Raw genomic sequence first — 21,180 nt, 5'->3', positions numbered from 1 at the left:
AGCAGTAGCAAATCAGTTCAGCCCTTAATGCTGTTTTAAGACTTTATGGTGGTAGCTTGGAAAATGGTGCTTCCCGATGTTTCGTGTGGGTGAACATCGGCTGTTATTTCTGCGGCGGTTGCCAGAGCGAGTGCTTTAACACAGGCTCCGCGCTGCGAGTTGGGTGTGCTGGGCTTACAAGCTGGTTGCTGTCACTGGGCACAGCTGCAGTCGGGAGCTGCCTGGGGGGGCCGAGCGCTTCTCTTGCCCCCAAAGGGCTTGGTACCTGCTGTTCCCAGCCTTTTTCATGATGGTGTCATCCACCTCTGGAGAGGAGAACGCTAATTTCTGTAAAATGAGCGTGAACGAGGAGCTGCAGCGCTTTCGGGGGTGTGGGAGGATCCGTCGTGTCTTGCCCCTGCGCTGCCGCGTCCTCTGGCCGCCTCGTTCGCTGGTGGGCGGCCGATGGTACTCGTCCCCATCTCCTACTTTCAGCCCCTTTCAGGCTGGTGAAGGGGTCCTGCCTCCTGTTTAACTAGCTGCTGTGTGAGTAACTGCTTTGTCTTTGGACTGGATAATAAAACTGTTGGCCGAGAAGTGGGCTTCTCTCTGTCTGAGTGAGTGTCATGGTTAGCGATTGTAGGGTGTGCAGGGGCTCCCCTCAGACCTGCCCTGCGTCCTCGGTTTCCCCTTACCCAGCAGCAGGATTTCCGAGGGTCCTCGTTTATTCACACCTCATTCCTCAAGGCTGCAGTATCTTCCCCAGGGCCCTGCAGGCTGCGCTGGGCCCTGGGGCTCATGGCGGGGAGCTGCTGAGGGAGAAAGGGGTGACAGCAACACCCCCGCCCAGGGGCTGCTCCGGCACCGGCTTTTGCTTCCTCCTGTGACCCAGAGCCCTTCGCACGCCCTGGGCTTGAGGCTGGGTGAGGGCTCTGAGCTGTGGCTCGGCACCACCCCTGCCTGGAGCAGCCACATGCAGGTGTGACACAGCTGGCGGTTATCCAGGGCAATTTAACTCTTCCTTTTGCACCACAGTTGCTCTGGCAGCTACAGCAGGTGCTTCAAGTCTTGTGTTTTTCCCCCATGCCTAAGCTGGACACCAAGAGCAGGTGCTGAACTTCCCCAAACCTCTGCTTCCACCATGGAAAGCGGGTTGAGGGCTGGAGCTTCCTGCCTGCATGGATGCCAGCACACCAGGTCCTGTTACAGCTCATTTCTTAAGACCTTTGGGTGTAAAGGGCCAGAGAAAACTGCCGTGTTCACCTACTCCTGCAAGGAACTGACACCCCTCTGCCTGTTACTGAGCTCAAGAGCCAGAGAACACAGGGCTACGCCATCAGTCAGTGCCAAAACATACACATTCAGGAGAAGGGCATATGGATTTGAGAAGGGCCTTATCACAGGCACATGGTGGGAGCCCCCTCTCCCAGGTGCATGGGTCACCTCTGCTGGTACCCATCCTGCCCTGTGCCCCTGTGGCAGGGCACACATGCATTTCTAGTGTCAGGCTCACCAAGATTTCACTGCCAGCACCACAGCGAGGTGGCTTCACTGGCTTTTGGTGCTGGAAGCCCTGATGTGTGCTGTCAAACACACGAACAGTGCATCAGCTGTACCCGAGGGGTTCACACTGCTGTAACCGTGTGGCAATAAATTTTGCCATTGATTCAGTGCCCAGACCAGACACTGCCCCTGGAATGCTGAATTGGAGACATTCAGGAGCATGTTACTGGCGTCAGCACCCAGAAATGTATAGAGAAGGAATAAATACTGCAGCCAGACTCCTCAGATTTCTAGTGCAGATACTGAAATGACTATGTACGCTTTCTCTGGCAGTACAGAGCTTGTACCTAATGAGATACTTGGGGAAAAAGAATCCACTGCTTTGGCTTCACTGCACAGAGACAATTTTCCCCTTGTTTTGTCTAAAGTTCCAGCCATTTCTCTCTACAAAAGACTAGTTTCAGTATCGCTGTTGCTTCGTACTGCTGTGATGGATGCACTCCTCCTGTTTGAGCTAACCAAACTCTGGCCCAGGCTCAGCAAGCAGACCTAACCAAAGCTAATGCTGTTGTGCAAGGCTGTTGGGGAGAACTCAGCACCAAGCCCAAAACAACCTGGTGTGGCTGGAGCCTGTCCTGGCCAGTGACCGAAACTGCGTGAACACAACAGAAAATCTGACTACACATCAACCACTTTAGCTCTCCTGCCTGGCAGCTGGCTGCAGGGTGGCAATCAAGGTTACCCCTTGAGGCCGAGAGACCCCCTTCCCTGACACATTGATGGCTTGGCAAGGGGTATTTTTTGGATGCATGTAACATCTGAGATACGTATGGTAAGCTTACACGATGATCTTTGTATCCTGTACTGACTTCAGGTGTAATTGAGTATTGACTGCCAGTCCATCCATATTTGTTAAATATTTTTCATACCTAAATTGACTTGACTGATCAAAACTCAATAAACTAACTGCTAGATCAGATCTGCCCGAGTGATCTCTAATTCTCCTGTGACAACCACTTAATGTCCTTCAGTAACTAACTGAAAATTACAATCCCCCTTAACAGATCAAGTTCTAAGAGCCGAGGCTATGAGGACAAATGCAGAACAAAGGCTCTTCAACAAAAGCTAATTTATTTCTTACCAGACAGATTAAAGTCAGTACAGTATTGCTTTTAACATCAATGCATCCTACGTTAAACTTGACAAATCTTAAAGCAGTGACTGGCAGTATGAAGATGTGCTTCGTTCTCCTGCCCAGACACACTCGCTCTGGCAGTGCTTTTGGTCATTTCAGTGATCAGAACAGTTACTCCACTTCCTGCTGCATTCTCATTCAGTCTCTTTGTCACATCATCTAATGACAATTTCTGTGGTGCAATCACACCTTTCACATATTGGGGTTTCCAGAAGTAGGAAGAAAACAGGCATTTAAAATGCCAGGGTATCTAGGCAAGGACAGCTGAATAAATTTAATCCACACATTATAAACGCAATGCTAGAAGTGTTAAAACCCCCCATCTCCTGAACCACATAATACCGACATTTCGTATCAGTGAATAAGTTACTTATATTCCGTATAGATTAAGATAAGCAGAGAAACACCAAGTATCCATAGCTGTCAAAAATGCACATGTAAACTAATAAGTCTAAAATATTACAACCAAATTTTAAACCAAACTAGCGAAAGAGTAACTTTAAGAAAACTTAAATTTCAGAACTTTGTGATACCTCTTCAAATTTTAAAGCGAAGGTATTAAAAACAAGACTCATTATTTCAGCTGCTGCACAGCTTTTTAAAGGATAATCCTGTGTGCATGTCATATTTTGATTATGTTTAAATACTTTAAAACAGTTGTTTTTTTTCCCCAAGAGCATACCCAAATGATTTAAACACATTTACTAAATTGCATGGTTTCACAACAGCAATTTTGTCATACCAGTAATTTAGTAGAACCTGGTGCACCTCCTTTCACAAACTTAGATTCTAAAATCTCAAATTCATAAATATTTATATGTTAAATATTTAATTTTACATGAATATTGGGTATTCTTAGCCTTTTTTCCTCCTGTTTCCAGGTATTGGTTTGATAAGGAAACCATTTGTACATCACAATCTTACTGATACTGACTGGACACCCCATGAGGCTACAGTCTTTAAGAATCATTATTTTAAAACCCATTTTCTAAAGCAAAACTAAAAGAAGTTATTGGAAGAGTTGTACACCAGGGTTCACCTGCAGAAGTTAAATAATAGCTTGGCTGTTAATTAATTAGTCTGATTATTTTTTAAGTTAACATTCACCAGTTTGGCTTTACAATATTCTGGTGCTGCCTGTAATGTGAACAATTTAAGTAGAACCTGAGAGCCCTTAAAGCAAATTCAACTTCTCATCAAGATACAGCTTTAAATACAAATATTACTAGTTCAAACTTCACAAATAATTAAAAAGAATTACAGTATCATCTCTCATACATACAGACTGCAGAGTGTATTTTTGCACACATCTGCTATTTCGTTAGTGCTTGCTTCCTTCACCCTTCTGATTTAGGATACTGCAGCTGTTCATGTTTTCACACGCTTTTTCTTCAGGTTGTGCCATCTCCTGAACAGCTTTCTCTGGATCTAGTTTTCCAGCTGAAGATTTTGGTAAGGTCATCTGGAGTGCGCACCAGAGAATTGTACGTGCTTTACGTGTTGCTACACTCATCTCTCGAATTGCCAAAGCAAGAGCAAACACATCTGCAGGGAGGAAATGGCGTTTTCATCTTTGTTACACAGTTCATCAAGCACTATTTGGGATTAATTCACTCTGGCAATGCTAAAGCCAGCAAAACTTTTTAGTGTCTGATTTTGTGTCTGTTTCTTTGTAAGGCTGTAGAAGTTGAACCTAAGAAAGTAGTGATTTTTAGGCCCTCATACAAAGAGTATATAGAATTTAGGTACTTATTTTGTTATAGCTCCTACTTGGCTGTCACCTATTATCAGGAGCACCCAAAGCCTTATGGTCAGTTCTGTTTTTGAAAGCACTCCACATACACACGTACTAAAGGCATCTCGCCCCTTCCTTTGCGAGCTCGTTGCTGACTGTTCATAGCAACGCCTCCAGATCCACAAAGTAGGATCCTTTGCCCATCTTAAGACAGCTGAAGGAACAGCTCATTGATGGCATTTTAGTAAAGCACGCAGATCATGTTCTGCAAAAATGTGCGAAACCGGTTTAAACCGGTTTAAAATAAAGAGCAAGGTGATGCAGTGGTCCGTTTATTCAACAGCAATGTCTTAATGCATAAATAATGCTTTAATTCCAGCCTGTGCATGAGGACACAAATTTGATACCCTCTTCTAGGCACCAGAGTTCTCAGCCAGAACGCGTGTGTTATTTTGGGGTAGGGGCACGCTCACTCCTCCCGGAGCTGGGTCACGCCACACTGTACATTGGGCTGCAGAGAAAGCACGTGTGCGCCTGCCTCCCTGGTCAAACACTTCCATGGGGTTTGGAAGCAGTCGAAGACTAAGTCTGCTCTTCCAAGTACCCATGCTCAGTAAGCATGACTGCAGTTTCATTTTATTGCAAAAACCCGGCACCTACCTTCAACCAGTGTTCTTGGATTCACTGTTCCTCCTGGCAGTACTCAGTGTGCCTCAGAAAAGGGCAGAATTTAAACACCTAACCCCATCCCCTCACCATCCCTCTTCACCAGCTCGTCTGGCGCTCACTCCATGGGCTGGTTTCTGTGAAACCCATTCTGAGACAAGCCTCCTTCCTTCTGCACAGAACGACCACTGATTCTGCTACAGTTACCGCTGCTAAGCAGGAGCAGGACAGAAAATCAGTTTAGGTAACTGAAGAATCACCACAAAAATCCACTTGTCCAACACAGCTGTCAGCCACCCAAAGAATTTTAGAAGGTAGTATTTGGAAGGATAACTTCAGAGAAATAAAGGACAGAATACAGAGTGGGAGGTTGTGATTATCAGGTCTTGTATTTTCAAAATTCAAATTTCCACACCAAGCTTTGTGTAGTTGGGAAGAGACCACAGGAATGATGTCATCTGGACTGCCTAGAAGAAGCTAAGAAACAAGCGACACTCACATGAACGCACATCACAAAGCTGTAAGATAACGCACATCACAAAGCTGTAAGATATGGCTGGCATTTGGGTCACTACCAGGGAAGAAGGGAAAATCCCACAGTAATAAGGAAGAGTTGTTTTAAAGTCTTTGGCTGAATGCAGTTCCTGAGAGTTTGCAGACATTAATAAAGGTCTTTTCTTCCCTCAGAAGATGGTCTGTAACACCTATATCCTTCTGAAAGATCTTGAAAACTAAATCTAGGGCAATCTCAAAGCAGAGGTATGGTCAGACAGCTCTAAAAGGCTTGACAGTTGTTCTTGGTGACAGATGGCATTCTGTAAAACCCTTTTTCTGATCATTGTGGTTTCTTCCAGAACTTCACTAAGTGGTCAAAGACATTTACAAACAATGGCCAGATACCTCGTAGAGTTCCACAACTTCAGTATGTAATAGTAGAATTTTTCAGACCCATGTTGTACATGAATACAACTGATATGAAGCAGGTCAGCTCCATCTGCTTCCCACTGAAGCAAATCTGTGTGGCAACTAAAGTGGGGGAGCTGGGAAAAGAGACGACCATGGCTCACGTATGAGCTTTGTTTAAATCAAACTTCCTGGAATAGAGGACAGAACACACAGGTCCTGCCTGATAAGACAGATGCTTAATACCAGATCAGATGGAATAGAAAGGTGCTGTGGAAACAAGGTTGGGCTGGGGAAGACCTCTTCTCAAACAAAACAGAACAACAAGGAAGCTCTGCCAAAGACAGGAGATGCACAGCTTCAGGCATTTTCCTCAAGGCTTTCCCAGACATGCAGCAAATATAGTTACTACATTCAATAATCTACAGTTTGAAAAATCATCCCAAATTGCCACAATAGGCTAACACATCTTGGGGACAGCCAGTACAGAGGATGAGAGGTAGATAAAGAAAGTGCAACCTTTCTAGTGAAACAGTCAGATCCCATTGTGCAAACCCACTTCCTTCTCTTCCCTTCTCAAAGCAGCCGGACCAGAGAGCAGATCTCACGGTCTGACAGCTACTCTGTCCCAGACTACTCAGTTCCAAAGAGCTAACTGATCTGGTTAAGAAGTCACGCCAAGTAAAGCCAGCGCAAGTTATTTTCATGGGCTTAAACACCCAAAAACTCCCTTCATCTTAACAAGTCACATAATCTTCAATCAAGGTAAAGAGCAACAAGAATGTCAGTGAACAGGGGAAAATAAAAATTGCTATAGCGTATCCTTTGAAGTAAATTTGAAAATTACAGAACTGCATGATGTGACACCCTAAAGAAGTAAAATAATCCATCTGATTCAGGTGTGGAAAGAGGCAGGAAGTGAACAGAGAAGTCCCAGAAATGCAAGAAAGCTTCTAGCACAAAGCCATATGTCAGAGCATCACAGGTAGCAGGAATTTACTCTGCCTCACATCTAAGAGAGAAGGGAATCTGCCAGTCTGCCTATGCTCTACTGAAAGATTAAGCTGAATATTCTGCATATTTTGGATACCGTTAAGATTAGAAACATTCTGACCGATACATTTTTGTGTATCCATCCAAAATATTATTTGTATTTTATGTCAATCTACTACAGAACATGCTTGAAGAGGAAATCCATTCATAACACAAGGTCATGGTGGTCTCTTTGCACAGATTCAGCATGGAGATACCAAGGAAGTCTGCAAAAATACAGACAAGGCTAGAAGAGTGATGGGAACAGGAATATGAGGGACACAGAGAAAGAGGCAATAGCTTAGTATCATCTCCAATCCCAAACTGCACTATAAAAAAACCCAAACCAACCCCACTACCTTTTTATTACTTGCTAGTTCATTAATTGAATAAATGCACTCAAAATGGTTTAACCCATTATCTCTAAAACCCAGTTTTAGTGTCCTCTCAAAATCATCACCTAGAATCCACACATTCTGCCTTTCTCAAAGCTCTAGACACTGAAAAAATAAATTAAGACTCTAATAAAAAAACTTCACTCTTTTTTTCAATAGACTTGCAATACGTGTAGAATTTTTCAGCTACCTTATAAAAATATGTAAGCATAATTATACCTCTGTCATCTTGGCACCTGGGAGCTCCTTGCCTCTGTCGATTTGAAGCATTTACAATTTCATCTTTTCTACGTGACTGCACTACATGAATTACCTCCAGATGTTTATCAAGAGCAGTAGAAATGTTAGCATGAAGGGGAGAACTGCGAAGGCGCTCCATTTTTCCCAGTAAAGTCACAACCTAATAAACATTTTACACGTTAGTGGAGTTCACACTGTACTCATCTAGACTTACAAGAAAATTAACTAGATTAGGAAGAACAGATTAATGATAATCATTATTTTCTTTTGAGAACAGTTCATAAAGTTACAGTTGAAGTAGCTAAATTCTTACCTAGGATTTCTTCTTCTCCAAAACCGAAGCTGTAGAATACCTGTGTGTGTACAGCACAACAGCAAAGCTAAAATACCCAAATATTAGGACACACAGCTTACTAGTTAATAATGGATATACACAACTTTGAGACAACCATGTAACAGGAGGTGGTTCCATGACAATGTGTGTTCCTCTGAATCGAGACCACTGTGGTCCAACCCTCCATCATCAGCACTGCTGCAATTATCCAGGTGAAAAAAATCAATCCCACAACGATGGTCCAGTTTTCACCCAGGTGATCTCCTTGTGCCAGTGCAAAGCAATAGGAAATGTGGGAGAGCAGCAGTCCTCAGTTTAGATTGGCTTAAGCTTCTGTGGAACCACATGCATAGGCTGACTTTCAGGGTGGATACTCAACACTAAAGGAGCTCTGTCAGAGAACATTGAGCACAACCACTCAAAAATCAAAACTGAATGATTAGTTAATTGAAAATCTGCGTCTTTGTTGTCTTTTTTTGTCTTACAGCAGTCACATTGCTATGAATTTCCCCTTGGTGAGCGATTCCTCAACCATGGTTCACAGACCACTGAAGAACCTGGTTACCAGTCAGCAGAAAGAAATAAAACTAAAAAAATCCAAAATTGTAATGTTCATTGGGCAATGGCTACACTTGATGAGCTATAAAGAAGCCTGATGATTAATGGTCATCCACAGGCTAAAAAGTAAGAAGCAGAAGGTCTGGGAGCACAGTGCGAAGTTCTCGGTGTTTCCTTGCAACAGAATGACCGTAGGCTTCCCTAGGAAAAAGGGCTGGCATGGAGTTTTTAAACCTAAAAAAAGGGTGGCTAACAAAGGTGTTTGAACCAGGACAATTTGCCCAATCTGCCCTAAGTATCCGCAGAGCAGGCTGTTGGCCAGGACAGTTATTTTGGTAATAGCATCCACAACAGCGAAACAGAGCTGCCTACTCCTTGCCAAGGAGCATTCAGGAAGGAGTAAGCCCCCACTGCCAGACTTGTCCTGCTCTTTGATGTGGCAAAAGCCTGGGAGGGGGGAAACGTAGGCAGGAATAAACTGCGCAAGTTACCGTGACAGCAGCAACAACCAGTAAACTCAAAAAGTGACGTTTCACATTTGTAAGGAAGCTGAGAGTTTAACGAAAAGTGAAGGGAGAACTTCACACGAACTGAGGAATCAGTCACTAGGACAGGAAACTAAAGTAGGTAAGGTTGTTTGAAAATCACTAGATTTGTTTCTGAAGAAAAAGCCAGACTTTAAGGAGCAGCACAGTAGGATTACATAAGCAAGTGAAACAAAGCAAGATGAACCTGACAGTCATTTCCCAGTCTTACTTAATAGTATGTCCACATCCACAAAAGGACTAACATTCCGAAGACCTGGTTTTCAGGTACCACAACATCATCCAGTAGGATCCACAGCTGAGTTAAATGCCTATGTTGTTTATACTAAGCCTGGGAGTAGTGCCAGGTGTCTAAAAGCACAAAAGTCAACAAAGCTGGGCTGCGCCAGTAGCCCAATGGGAACCACAGAAGGCTCAAATGCTCACTTTTCCAACCCCTCAGGTTTTTCAGAAGTTCATCCTGCACTCTCAAGAGATACTTCCTTCCACTCATGACTCAGGGACATTAACTAAACCTGCTCTTCTCTTGGAAAGCACAACTTGACAGCCCTTTTGCTGTCACAGGGCTTGCCAAGTAATTTGGGTCCTTCACTGGAAAAAGCAGCAAGCCACCAGTGATGCCAAGGCTGACTGCTGGAGCGGCAGGGTCCCAGCGAAACAGCCAGCAGAGCCACGGACCCTGCAGTCTAGAGGTAAGCATACACCATGGGAGGAGGACTGATGTTTTAGTCCCAGCTTTGATGACGGCTCTTCACAAAACACAGCCTCACAAAACTCACAGCCTGTGAGTACCCCACAGCGGGTGGACGATGGCATTCTCCAGTTACCATGGAGCTGTGGATTTACACCTCCCTAGACACAAGGGAGATGAGACAGTCTGTAGGGACGGGATCCTGATTTAAAGTTTGTTCTCTGACTGTTAAGTGGTTTTAATAGCTATCGATGACATAGTGAAGGAAACTACCGTCACCTCTCCATCAGCTATGCTTTGTTCTGGAACTGAAAGCAACCGCAAGTGGAAATCTCAAATGAGAAAAACAAAGTAAAGTGTGTGGCCACCAAGAGGATTTAACTAGATGCTCCACACTACGAAGAGTTAATCTCAGAGTCAGCCAGCTCAACTTCCACTCGAACCTTTGTACCAGTGTTTCTCTTTGGCCATCACTAAGCTTTTTGATGTTAGAATCCAGGCTGAACTGTGCTTTTGAGTATCCTTAAAACTACTTTCCAGTTACTACCTAACAAGTGTTTGAGGTTCTATACCCTGAAGTTTGGTTCCTCAAATGGCTAGAGAAGATTAAGTCCTTTTTAGATGCAGTTTTAAAGTACTAGGACGAGGACAGGCAAGCCTTCTGAAAGTGGAAACTTCCTAACACTGCTCTTCTGGGGTTCATAAAACAGTAGTTTAAAAAGCATACACTAAGCCTATCAAACATGTATACTCTCTGCTCAGCCGTATGAACAAAACCAGGCAGTTGCACAAGACAGTTTTCAGCAGGCAGTAAGGTGACGTGGCTCCACGGCTTATTTCACCTGTGCGAGACTGGTAGGAAAGACTGCTTCTTACCACCACTGCCTAGGGAGCAGCTGAGCTCAGCAGTACTGGTTCCTCCAAGAACCAGCATTTCTCAGAACAGCTGCTGCCTTTAATCCCATGTCATCGCGCAGGGGCAGGCTTCAGCTCTGTACTTTCAGCCCACATTTCTTCTCCTTCTTCAGCATGAGCACCCTGGCTCTGGCCTCTCAGCCTCAGAAGAGCCAGATCAGACCCTGGCTGTTCTGCTGGCATCACAGACCAGCTTCGCTTGTGTTCATCTCCTCCCTCAGTCTCCCTTGCAGAATTCTGTGCAGGCTGCTGCCTCACAAAGAAGCACGATACTGCACACTGGCACCATCGTTTGGCCACAGAGCCACCGGCAGCTCAAAAGACACCAGTCATGCTTGTCCCACAGGTTATGGCTGTTTGGCTTAAGCAGCAAACTAATAATGTAGAAATTCAGGCTGAAGTTGCATCAAATAACCATTCTGCATTAAGAAAATACAAGACACTCAAGCAAATATATATCAAAGTCTTACAAATATTAATCAAACCTGCTTTTTTCCCCACAAATACCTCCTCTAGTACAGTGTCTACAAATCTATAGTGAACATTTCTCTGCTGAGCTGCTCAAAACAGAAGAGCTCAAAATGCAGGGACATCTCAGAGCTGTGCAAGCAGTTAGGCTAGATGACTGGATTCTGGCATCTTATGCATGCTCTTGTACTAGAAACCACATCCTCCTGGCACGTATGAATGTAAATGTGAGCCTCAGCCATGCAGTGGGTTCCCTGGTAACAGCAGCAGTGAACCTGGAGCTGTAGAAATTCTAGCAAGGACTGCTGAAATATTATTCCCTGCATAGCATTTAAGAACAAAGCTATTTTGGGAAAAGCTGTCCTGATCGTCTTACATATCTTACACTGTACTCTAAGTTCTGTGTGCTAAGTTAAATAGATTTTTTTTTTTTTAGTCCTACAACTCACTCTGGCTTGTTCACGTAGCTGATCCACAATTAAGCGATCAACTCTTGATGGGTTTGATGTCAGCCTTGGAATCGGAGTGTTGTTAGCACTAGAAACCTTTTTCCCTTGGAAATTCTTAGCAAGAGCTGATTCAGTCTGCAGGAAAACAAAAGAATAACTCCCTAAGAATGTAAGCTGCAAAGTGTGCTTTATTACAGAAACAAGAAAAAATATCAGATATATGATTTCTTTCCCTTAGGGTTTTGGATTTTTTTAAAAGCGGATAATGAGAATTCATGCATTTGTGATTCAACCATTTGGTAAGACAATGATCTGTTTTAAGCGAACAACCACTTTACTCAAAGAGGTTCAACTAAAGTAATTTCACCAACATAATGTGTTTCAGAAGTGTTATGTGTTCTCACACTGACTACAGCCTGTACTAATTTTGCCTGTAAATAAAATGGAGGCAAGTTAGAATCACAAGGCAAAAAAGAATGAGCAAACAGATGTGGATCTCGCACACAAAATTAAAATAAAATTGTGAAGTCAGCAATTAACCAAAATTTTGTACCGATTAGTCAAGCTACAGAAAGCTTTTTTTTTTTTAAAAAATGAAATAATATTTTATTTAGCCATCAGAAAATTACTTTGAAACCTGACAGCAAGATTTCCACTTTCAACCTCTCTCACCCCATTGTTATGTCACTCTGGAACCCCTGTAACAATATATAGCTAGCGAAATCTGTGTTAAAATTGGATTTCTTAGACTGTTTTGTGGTCATCCACATTAAGCTGCAGCCTGTTTTTCTCCACCACATCCCCCTGCCATCCACATGTCTAGTCTTTCTCCTCTGCACTTTTCTATGCAAGCCTAGACACCAATCTCCTCTCCTCAAGTCAAGCTCATTCTCCCCCTAGCCCCTCTATTCAAAGCAACAACCAGCTTTTGTCAGGAAACCCTTTGGCAAACCCTCCCCGTGTTACAACCTCTCACAATTAAGTTTCTTTGTGAACTGGTCAGCCAAATGGCCCGGCCCCACTGCTTCCCTGCAACAGTTGGTCCCAAGTTTCCCCTCACAGAAAGTCACAGCTCTCGCTGGTATTGAAATTCAAAACGATCTGAACTGGTGAAATTAAGACAACTTTCATATTCAACAAGGGTCGCCTGAAGCACTTCCGCTGATGACCAAAAAAAGGGCAATTGCTTTAAGTAATTCGTACAGAACTACCCGAATCTTTTAGTTCAGTGTTTTAGTATCATCCTTTCTAACGCCTCCATTTCTGGGTAAGAAAAGAAGAGCCCCTTCAAATACATCTTAGGTTTAAAACTTCAGGGTAACAGGAGGTGAGAAGAACTCATTGAAAGAACTAAAAGTGTAGGGCCTAAGAAATGTAATTAATTCTTGAAAGGATTAAAGTTTAGTCCCAATTCAAAATATAATTACTGTATTTGCTTCAAAGTTTCCAGATGCGTGGTATTTATTGTGTTAAAAAAATAAGGTGTAACATGGCTTTGTTAGTCATACAGCACACCTTCCCCAACACAGTGACTGAAAAAAAATCACTGAATTCCTGCTGTAAGTGCAACATTTAATACAACATTAGTTATGCTGCCAACCAGACTACAAACCTTCAAAACTTCTGTTTTCAGTCCCAAATATACAGGGAAGCAAACTCTAAGTCTGAAGTGCCACTAAGCATTTCAACTCATAACAGATCATTACTCATGATCTCTAACTGGATTGAGTAGGATGAGATCTACATCAAATCTGTGATATGGCATATTTATTTATTTTTACCTTCTTTCTTTCTTTCTCCAAAGCTCTCCACTGTTCGTAACATTCTTCTAGTCTAACATGAAGTTCGCTGGCAGGCCCAGTACGGGTTTTAACTTGCCTTCGAAATCCAAATGCCGGTACAAAACCAGAAAAAGAACTGTCACCATACATCTTATCATTAAAATAAGGGTAGAAGCATTTTAAATCATCACGGGAGAACAAGTTGTGAGACTCCATCAGCGGGACAACGGAACGGCCAAACAGGTGAGCTGATCTTAAGGGGAATGCACTTGAACCAAGCTGCTGATTACGTCTGAAGTCACCCATCATGCAATTGTTGGAAAAGCCTGGAGCCTGCAGGGAAGTCACAGGATTGATGGCATTACTGTCTCCGCTCCCCTGCTTGAGATTAAACTGATCCTGAGACTCCATTAAATCTTGGTATCTGTTCTGCAAGAACCCATCTGCATGTTTTTGTCCTTGCAGATCATAATGCTCACTCTGTGGCTTCAACTGGAAGCGGTGTTTGTTCATGTTTTCAATGATCCCAAACTGCTGAGCTGAATAATTGTCACAGAATCCATTTGGCTGCTTTAATTTCTTTTCACTTAAATACTCAATGAGATTCTCTTCTCCACTCCTAGCTAGTGCTTCCATGCAAGCAGCAGACCGAGCTCGTTCTGCAATGTTATAGCCAAAATCAAGACTCGAAAAAACCGAAGGATTATCTTGACAGTGCTTGTGAAATAAATTACTATTTAAAGGGAAATTTGAAGATGATAACTGAAAAAAATCATTAGAATGACTGGAACTTTTTGGAAAAGGAGGTAAATGATTATTCAGTTTCAGCAAAGGACTTGGATTCTGAAATGGGACAGAGGCAGTGGTTTTAGTTTGGATGTTCATCCAAGCTGGCCTTACATTAGTACCTGCCGAAGGGTTTGCTGAGTTTGGCAATAATGGAAGTGATTTACAGTATTCAGAATTCTGAAGATCGGACTTGGAAAACTGCTGCTTTTCTACACTATTTGCACAGTCACTACTCCCTGGACAAGCTGCAAAAGATTTTAGTCCATATTCAACTTTTTGCCCAAAATCAGTGCAGAATGAAGCTTCATTTGCAAATTGTTTTTCTGATAGAAGTCCTACAGCCTTGGGAAATGTAAAGTTTTGCTGATCTGAAATAGTATCTTCTGGTTTTTTTTGAGGTCCTGATTTACCTTGAAATAATTTAGTATAGGGTTCTGTGTCCAGAGATAGTGCCTCAATGGTTCCATTTACTAACTTTTTATTTTCTTGGAGGCTACAGTTGGTGCTCTTATTAGACTTTGCTTTACTAGCATGAGAATATTCAGTGTATCTACTATAATCTGCACTTTCATTGTATCTGTGAAATGGCGGAAGAAATGTTTCTGTCCACTTTTGGTGGAACTGCGCATCCGCTCCTTTGGGACACACCTTCTCCCTTCCGTAAGAATAAGCATCAGCTGCCAAGTCTCTGATTACTTCTGAATACCCAGCTTGGGGTGTAAAGATGTTTTTTATATATGGGTAGTTCTGATATATGGGTGTTGTCTTAATATTCTCATTAGTCTGTATGTTGCAACAGTTGGCATGATCATTCCTAGAAGGGTATAAACACTGGTCTTCAAGGTCTATGCCAGTAAACCCGTGATAACATTCCTCTACTTTTTGCTGCGATGCAAGATTACCACTTTGCAAGTACTGTTTTTCCGTAGCAGATACGGATTCGCTACTATAAAAACCCTGTTGTGAGACAGCTCCAACAACCGATCTTTCTGGCAACAGGTCATTGTGGTCTACGATTCTGGTTGCATTCATGGGCCATACTGACTTCAAGTTGGAAGGGCCACTCCTTGAAAAACAAGAAATACACGGTTAGAATCTTATCTGTGGTGCTCCTCTTCCATCCCCAAATGCAGAAATAGGTTTAAAAACCCAATTCTTCCCCCAACCATTTCTCTTGACTGATTCAACGATGTCTTACTCCAACTTCTATCCACTACAGTCATCTTCGCAGTTTCCCTTAACCAGATGAGAAAACTGATTCCGGCTTGTCTAAACCCACCCCTATACCTTAGGAGCTATGTACAATGCCTTCAAGCTGCAAGTGACAAGTACATACCAAATTGTGTTCAGTCAGTCCCGTCAAGAGATTTACTATCCATCACCACCAAAATACTTCTGGTTTAGCAACAAGTTAAGATAGCCATACTTCCCAACCTTTCAAAGCCATGTCCTAGCATTCCAGACAAAACACGTCTCTCTATCATCTTGCTTATTGCTTCAGAATTGCCTGTGTTTTACACTGGCTTACACTGCTTCCTGCAGGTAAATCAAGAATAAGCATCTCAGCACATTTCCTTTCCTCCTTCTAATTAACATGGATTAACACAGGACAATCACTGACTGTCAAGGAAAGCTGTAAACAGATTAAGTAAAAAATGGAATTGTGCCTGGAAGTCATTACATTCACAGCCAAATTTAGCAGTACTGAAGACAGAAATCCAACCTTAATTGTCTGAAGCAAAGGAACCTTTTGATCAAGACTGACTCGTTCTAAAGTTTTCCCTCACTTCAGCCACGTAACTCAGCACACATACAGAAATCATAGGAATTTTGGGAGAAGACGGAAAGGAAGAGTAGTGCCTAGCTTGGGAACCTTGAGAACTGCATTCTGTTTCTTATCTCTTAGACTTAGAATACTCAGATTCAGGCAGAAGACTGTGAACTCTCTAAGCATCTCAGGAATGCTGGATCCAAATCATTCTGTTTCAATTTATTATGACTTATTATTAGTTTCTTTTGGTGCTAGAATATAGGCAAAATAAATTTGTCATTTAGCAATGCAAATATGGCATAGGTAGCACTAACATAAAGAAATAATAATTTTGCACGGAATTCTTCCCTCCTGCCAGTTCAGGAAAGTGTGAAAGAATATGATTTTGTTTTATGTATTCTTTCTGTGAATTGAAGTTAATTAAGAAACCTGAAGTCTGAATTCAATCTTTATCTAAAATAAAATAGGCCAAGACATATATCCAAGGAGATTTATTTGAACACAGCATTTCCACAATGCTTGCTAAGGACTTATATAAAAATTCCAATTAAAAAGTTCTGTAAGTACCAGAAAGCCAGAAACTACCATGTCATTTGAGTACCAAGAGAGAAGTTTCAAGTATCACAAGCAAAATATTGGAAGATTAGGGGGAAGGAAGGGAAACCTTGTGAAGAGCACAAGGACTTGCCAGCAGCAGATGCAAAGATGACTAACAGAACACAGATATTGAGATCAGCGAGGGTAGTTTTTGTCAGAGGAAGAGAATGCCAGCAGTGTTTGCATGGCAACACACTCACCCTTCAGCACAATATGGCTGTGATTTATCTTGTTCTTCCAAGATGTTAGACACAAGTCCATATAAATCTGTGTCACTGCCATAATCATTCCTTTCAGCTTGAAACCTGAAAATGAATTGCATATTAGTTAAAACAATTACTTCATTCAAAATCATTCATAAGCTAAAATTAAACAAACAAAATCCATCTACTCCTTCAACACACACATTCTCTCTCTGTCAAAAATGACTACCTGGACTTCGTATTAATCTGAGAAGCGGCAGGCTGCTTAGTATCATCTCCACAGGTAGACCATGGCGCATATAAAAAGGAAGAGTCCACAGGTGCAGAGTACTCTGATGTTGAAAGAGAAGAACTGTAGGTCTGAGGTAGCTCTACACTTTCTTCATTCTGTATTTTATGTACAATAAAAGCACCAATTTAAAAATTAAACACATCAAATTGTCATTTCATCATTCTACGTGGTTATACCTGAGCTCAACCTTGGAGTAACCAGAGCATGAAAAGCAAGCTAGCCATGTACTTTTTGACACAATACTACAGATAACTTCCGGTGGTGACTACTGCCCAGCACATATACACATAGGAGTAAAAATCTGGGGCTGTGTCAGCCTGAAACGTCTGCACCAGTTTCTAATAGATGATCACCAACAGAAGTTGGGAGACACCCCATTCCTCCCAATCATTATAGGTTATTTAAGCTACTGAAGAAAACTTACAGCCAATTCTTTTCTAGAGGAAAGGTCTTCTATCCAGTTTAAGTGAAAAAAAGCAATTGCTCATTTGGTTTAAACACGATATACTTTCTTAGCTCTTACTAACTGAAAAAATGAACAGTGTTTTCACAGCGTTAAATGTTAAGGACACAGGATATATTCCTTTACAGAGCAAAGTACTCAAGCAGCTACAGAAAGAGACAGACAAAACCAGGTTTTGTTCCCTGTAAGGCTTTCTGCCTAACTATGGGAAGGTCTCTACTTCATGTCTCAGTTCCCCAAGTCTGTAAAATACTTCTGTAAGCAAAAAAGATGGCCAGCTGCTGGACTGAAGGACATGGAAGAACAAAGCCAGACAAGTCTCAGACAGAGTAAGTAACAGGACTATTAATGAAGGTATTGGGAATGAGTCTTCATTCATTTATTTGAGTCTTTTACCTCAGTGAAAGTTTATGGCTATGAAAGGCAAAATGAAAAGAATGGTCTGATGTACTTAACTGTCCTGGCATTTTCTAGTGCTCAGACTTAGAACCCCAGCCTGGTTTATATGAACGTTTGGACTCTACATTTCTGCCATGCCGTAGAAATAACTGTTGCTATACCTAAGCTGCTTCTTACTGGCTTCTCAGTTTTCCTAAAAATAAGTCATTTGCCCCTCAATTTGTCTACAATTGTTTACGGTAACAGAAGAACAAAGAACACAGTGAAATACTATTTTACTACACACCACATATTCCTTCATCTGTGACTATATTAAAAAAAGTCACTCTTCTTTCTGATTAACATTACGATGATGGAGATTTATTATGAATAAATCAAACACTGTGATTTATGTTCACCAGTATAAGCAAGTGTATTTGAAATATTTTTTGACCATTTTATTTATAAGCAAGCTAAACTCTTACACAGATATAAAAAATTCATTTATAATGAACTGAACCTGTGATTTGTAGCAACCATATAGCGAGCCAGAGCCTGTCATTATGCTACTGAATGCATCAGTCAGCCTCCCGCCAGCTTCTGTGCTACTCCAGCAGCGATTGCCACCTCTGAACACAACTTTAGGCTATACAAGACAAGGGAAAAAAAGTGGTAGAAGCACATAATTATACACAGACCTGAAAGTTGTAGATTTAATACCAGCATGAACTTTGTTAACATTTCAATTGACCTGTGGATTCTGCTCATCTAAGTCTTCAGGTAGTTAGTTACACATATTGACATTAGAGCACTTTCATATTTTTGCTTAGAGAAAAGCTTACCCCAACAAACAACAAGAAATTCACAAGGTGTTTGGAGACAGAGGAGGTGCAGGTGAAGAGCAAACCTGCATTCTCTCCATTTAGGCTAGCTGAGCTGCTGAAGGGCTGAACCACAACAGAAGACTACCAACTACAGAACTGGGAGAATTGTCATCCCCTTTCACCAACAGTAGCAGAGAAGTCATTTAGCCTTCCGTGCATCGCTAGACACCTCTTATCCTTTCATCAGTGTTCCTATTACATCATTTATATTACATGAATGCATGTATGTGCATTTTCAGATTTCAGGAGCTAGAATTTTGCTGTAATACACATGCTAGGACCTACGGTGGAAATCAGCCCCATTCTGTAACTGTGGGAGAAACAATTTCTACCTAAGGAACACCCTTCTCCCCATCATTGCCATAGAAGTGCTCAGAAATAGGTGGTCAGTGGGAACAAGGAATGAGAACAGGGATGCCATCCAGAGGGACCTGGACAAGCTTGACGAATGGGCCTGTGTGAACCCCATGAGGATCAACAAGGCCAAGTGCAGGGTCCTGCACCTGGGTTGGAACAACCCCCAGTATCAGCACTGGGGGATGAAGGGACGGAGAGCAGCCCTGCCAAGAAGGACCTGGGGGTACTAGTGGATGAAAAGCTGGACATGAGTTGGCAATGTGCACTCGCAGCCAGAAGGCCAACCATGTCCTGGGCTGCACCCAAAGCAGCATGGCCACCAGAGTGAGAGAGGGGATTCTGCCCCTCTGGTGAGAATCCCCTGCAGTGCTGCATCCAGCTCTGGAGCCCTCAGCACAGGAGAGACATGGACCTGTTGGAGCGGGGCCAGAGGAGGCCACAACAATGCTCCAAGGGCTGGAACAGCTCTGTTGTGGGGACAGGCTGGGAGAGCTGGGGGGGTTCAGCCTGGAGAAGAGAGGCTCCAGGGAGACCTTACTGCAGCCTGCCAGGGCTTAAATGGGCTGATAAGAAAGATGGATACAGCCTTTTTAGCAGGGTCTGTTGTGACAGGACAAGGGGTAACGGTTTTAAATTAAAAGAGAGTAGATTTGGACTAGATCTAAAGAACTTTTTGCAAATGAGAGTGGTGAAACTCTGGCACAGGTTGCCCAGAGAGGTGGTAGATGCCCCATCCCCAGAAACATTCAAGGTCAGGCTGGACAGGGCTCTGAGCAACCTGATCTAGTCAAAGATGTCCCTGCTCACTACAGGGGGGTTGGACTAGATGGCCTTTAAAGGTCCTTTCCAACCCAAAGATTCTATGAAAACAAAACATTAGGCACTTTTTCTTCCCTTCTTCAGAAGCTGAGGTACACAAGGAAAATTTAAAGTTAAAATACATCTGACTAGCTAAAAAACCCTTTAGCTCACAAATAATAGTACAGTTATTTGCATCATATTCAAATTACTGTAGCAGGTCATTGAAAAGGCTTACTAAACTCAGAAAAAGTTCAAGTTTCACAGGACTAGCATTCTGGAAGTATAAACACTCCTCTCTATAAAAAGTCATTCTATAGCTACCCGAGGATGAAAACACACTCTATGTCTAGTGTACACGGTCTACAGCATGATCTTCCATCTAGTTTACACCACAGTTACACCGATGTGCTAAGATGTTGTTTTTCTCAGACACATTTTACAAATATGTGACGAAGCAAAGCCAGAATTGGCATGGAGCACTGCTCCATTTCTCACACCAATTATGCCACATTTTCTCCTTAGTTGCCTCCTTCTTCAGTAAGGACACCTAGCACTTACATGACTTGTGATCTCAAAAAACAAGGAAATGTATAGGGACAGCAAGCTGCTACAAATTTGTGACACCCCCGACACCCACCAAACCATAGACACTCATCTTTTTCCCAAAATGCAACTTTTTCAGGACGCTGAAAAGCGTTTTCCTAATATTTCCAAGCTCAGTTTCACAGCACCCGTTACCCCAAAGCAGGCCCAGGTCTGGGCAGCCCCACATAGGAGAACGCCGCGGCACCGATAAAAGCCGGGTCCTGGCAGCAGACACACTGCCGGAGGAAGGCCGCGAAGCCTCGCCCAGCCTCAGCCCTGCTCGGTTACTGGCGCCCGGGCAAAGCCCGAGCGCCGGGACATCTCCAACCGCCTGCTGGGTTTCTGACAAAAAGAGCTGCCCAGCCCAGCCCAGCCCAGCCTCCCACCAGCCCGCGGCAAGACCGCGGCCCCGTCCCTCACCTCCATGGGCGACCGCTGCCACAGTGGCTACCGGCACCGCGCGCAGCCGTCCCTGCCGCGCACGGCCATGGCGAACCGCCTGAGGCGACGGGCGGCCGTTAGCCTCGTGCCGGGCCAACTGCCGCCCCACCCCGCGCGCTCGAGGGGATTGGTCGACCCCTGAGCCGTCTAACCAATGAGAAGCCGCTCGGCTTCCTCGCACCTCCCCGCACCGCGTGACCCTCTCTGCTATCCACGCGGTTAATAGACAT

At 43.1% G+C, this 21,180-nt stretch overlaps 1 protein-coding gene across 1 annotated transcript; it reads right to left on the bottom strand.

Moving 5' to 3' along the window:
- Positions 1-3,998: 3,998 nt before the first annotated feature.
- On the bottom strand, positions 3,999-20,935 carry MEIOC (meiosis specific with coiled-coil domain; the record flags this gene model as incomplete). The annotated part of the gene is made up of 8 exons (XM_082010520.1): positions 3,999-4,222; positions 7,628-7,808; positions 11,609-11,743; positions 13,390-15,244; positions 16,747-16,851; positions 16,979-17,136; positions 18,403-18,528; positions 20,930-20,935. The coding sequence occupies 8 exons, from the start codon at positions 20,933-20,935 to the stop codon at positions 3,999-4,001; spliced, it is 2,790 nt and encodes a 929-aa protein (XP_081866646.1).
- Between the last annotated feature and the right edge of the window lie 245 nt (positions 20,936-21,180).

The sequence above is a fragment of the Phaethon aethereus genome (genome assembly GCF_964289735.1).
Source record: "Phaethon aethereus genome assembly, chromosome: 25".
NCBI classification, from domain to species: domain Eukaryota; kingdom Metazoa; phylum Chordata; class Aves; order Phaethontiformes; family Phaethontidae; genus Phaethon; species Phaethon aethereus.
Note: the sequence above shows the minus strand (reverse complement) of the source record. Positions and strands in the feature narration are given on the sequence as shown.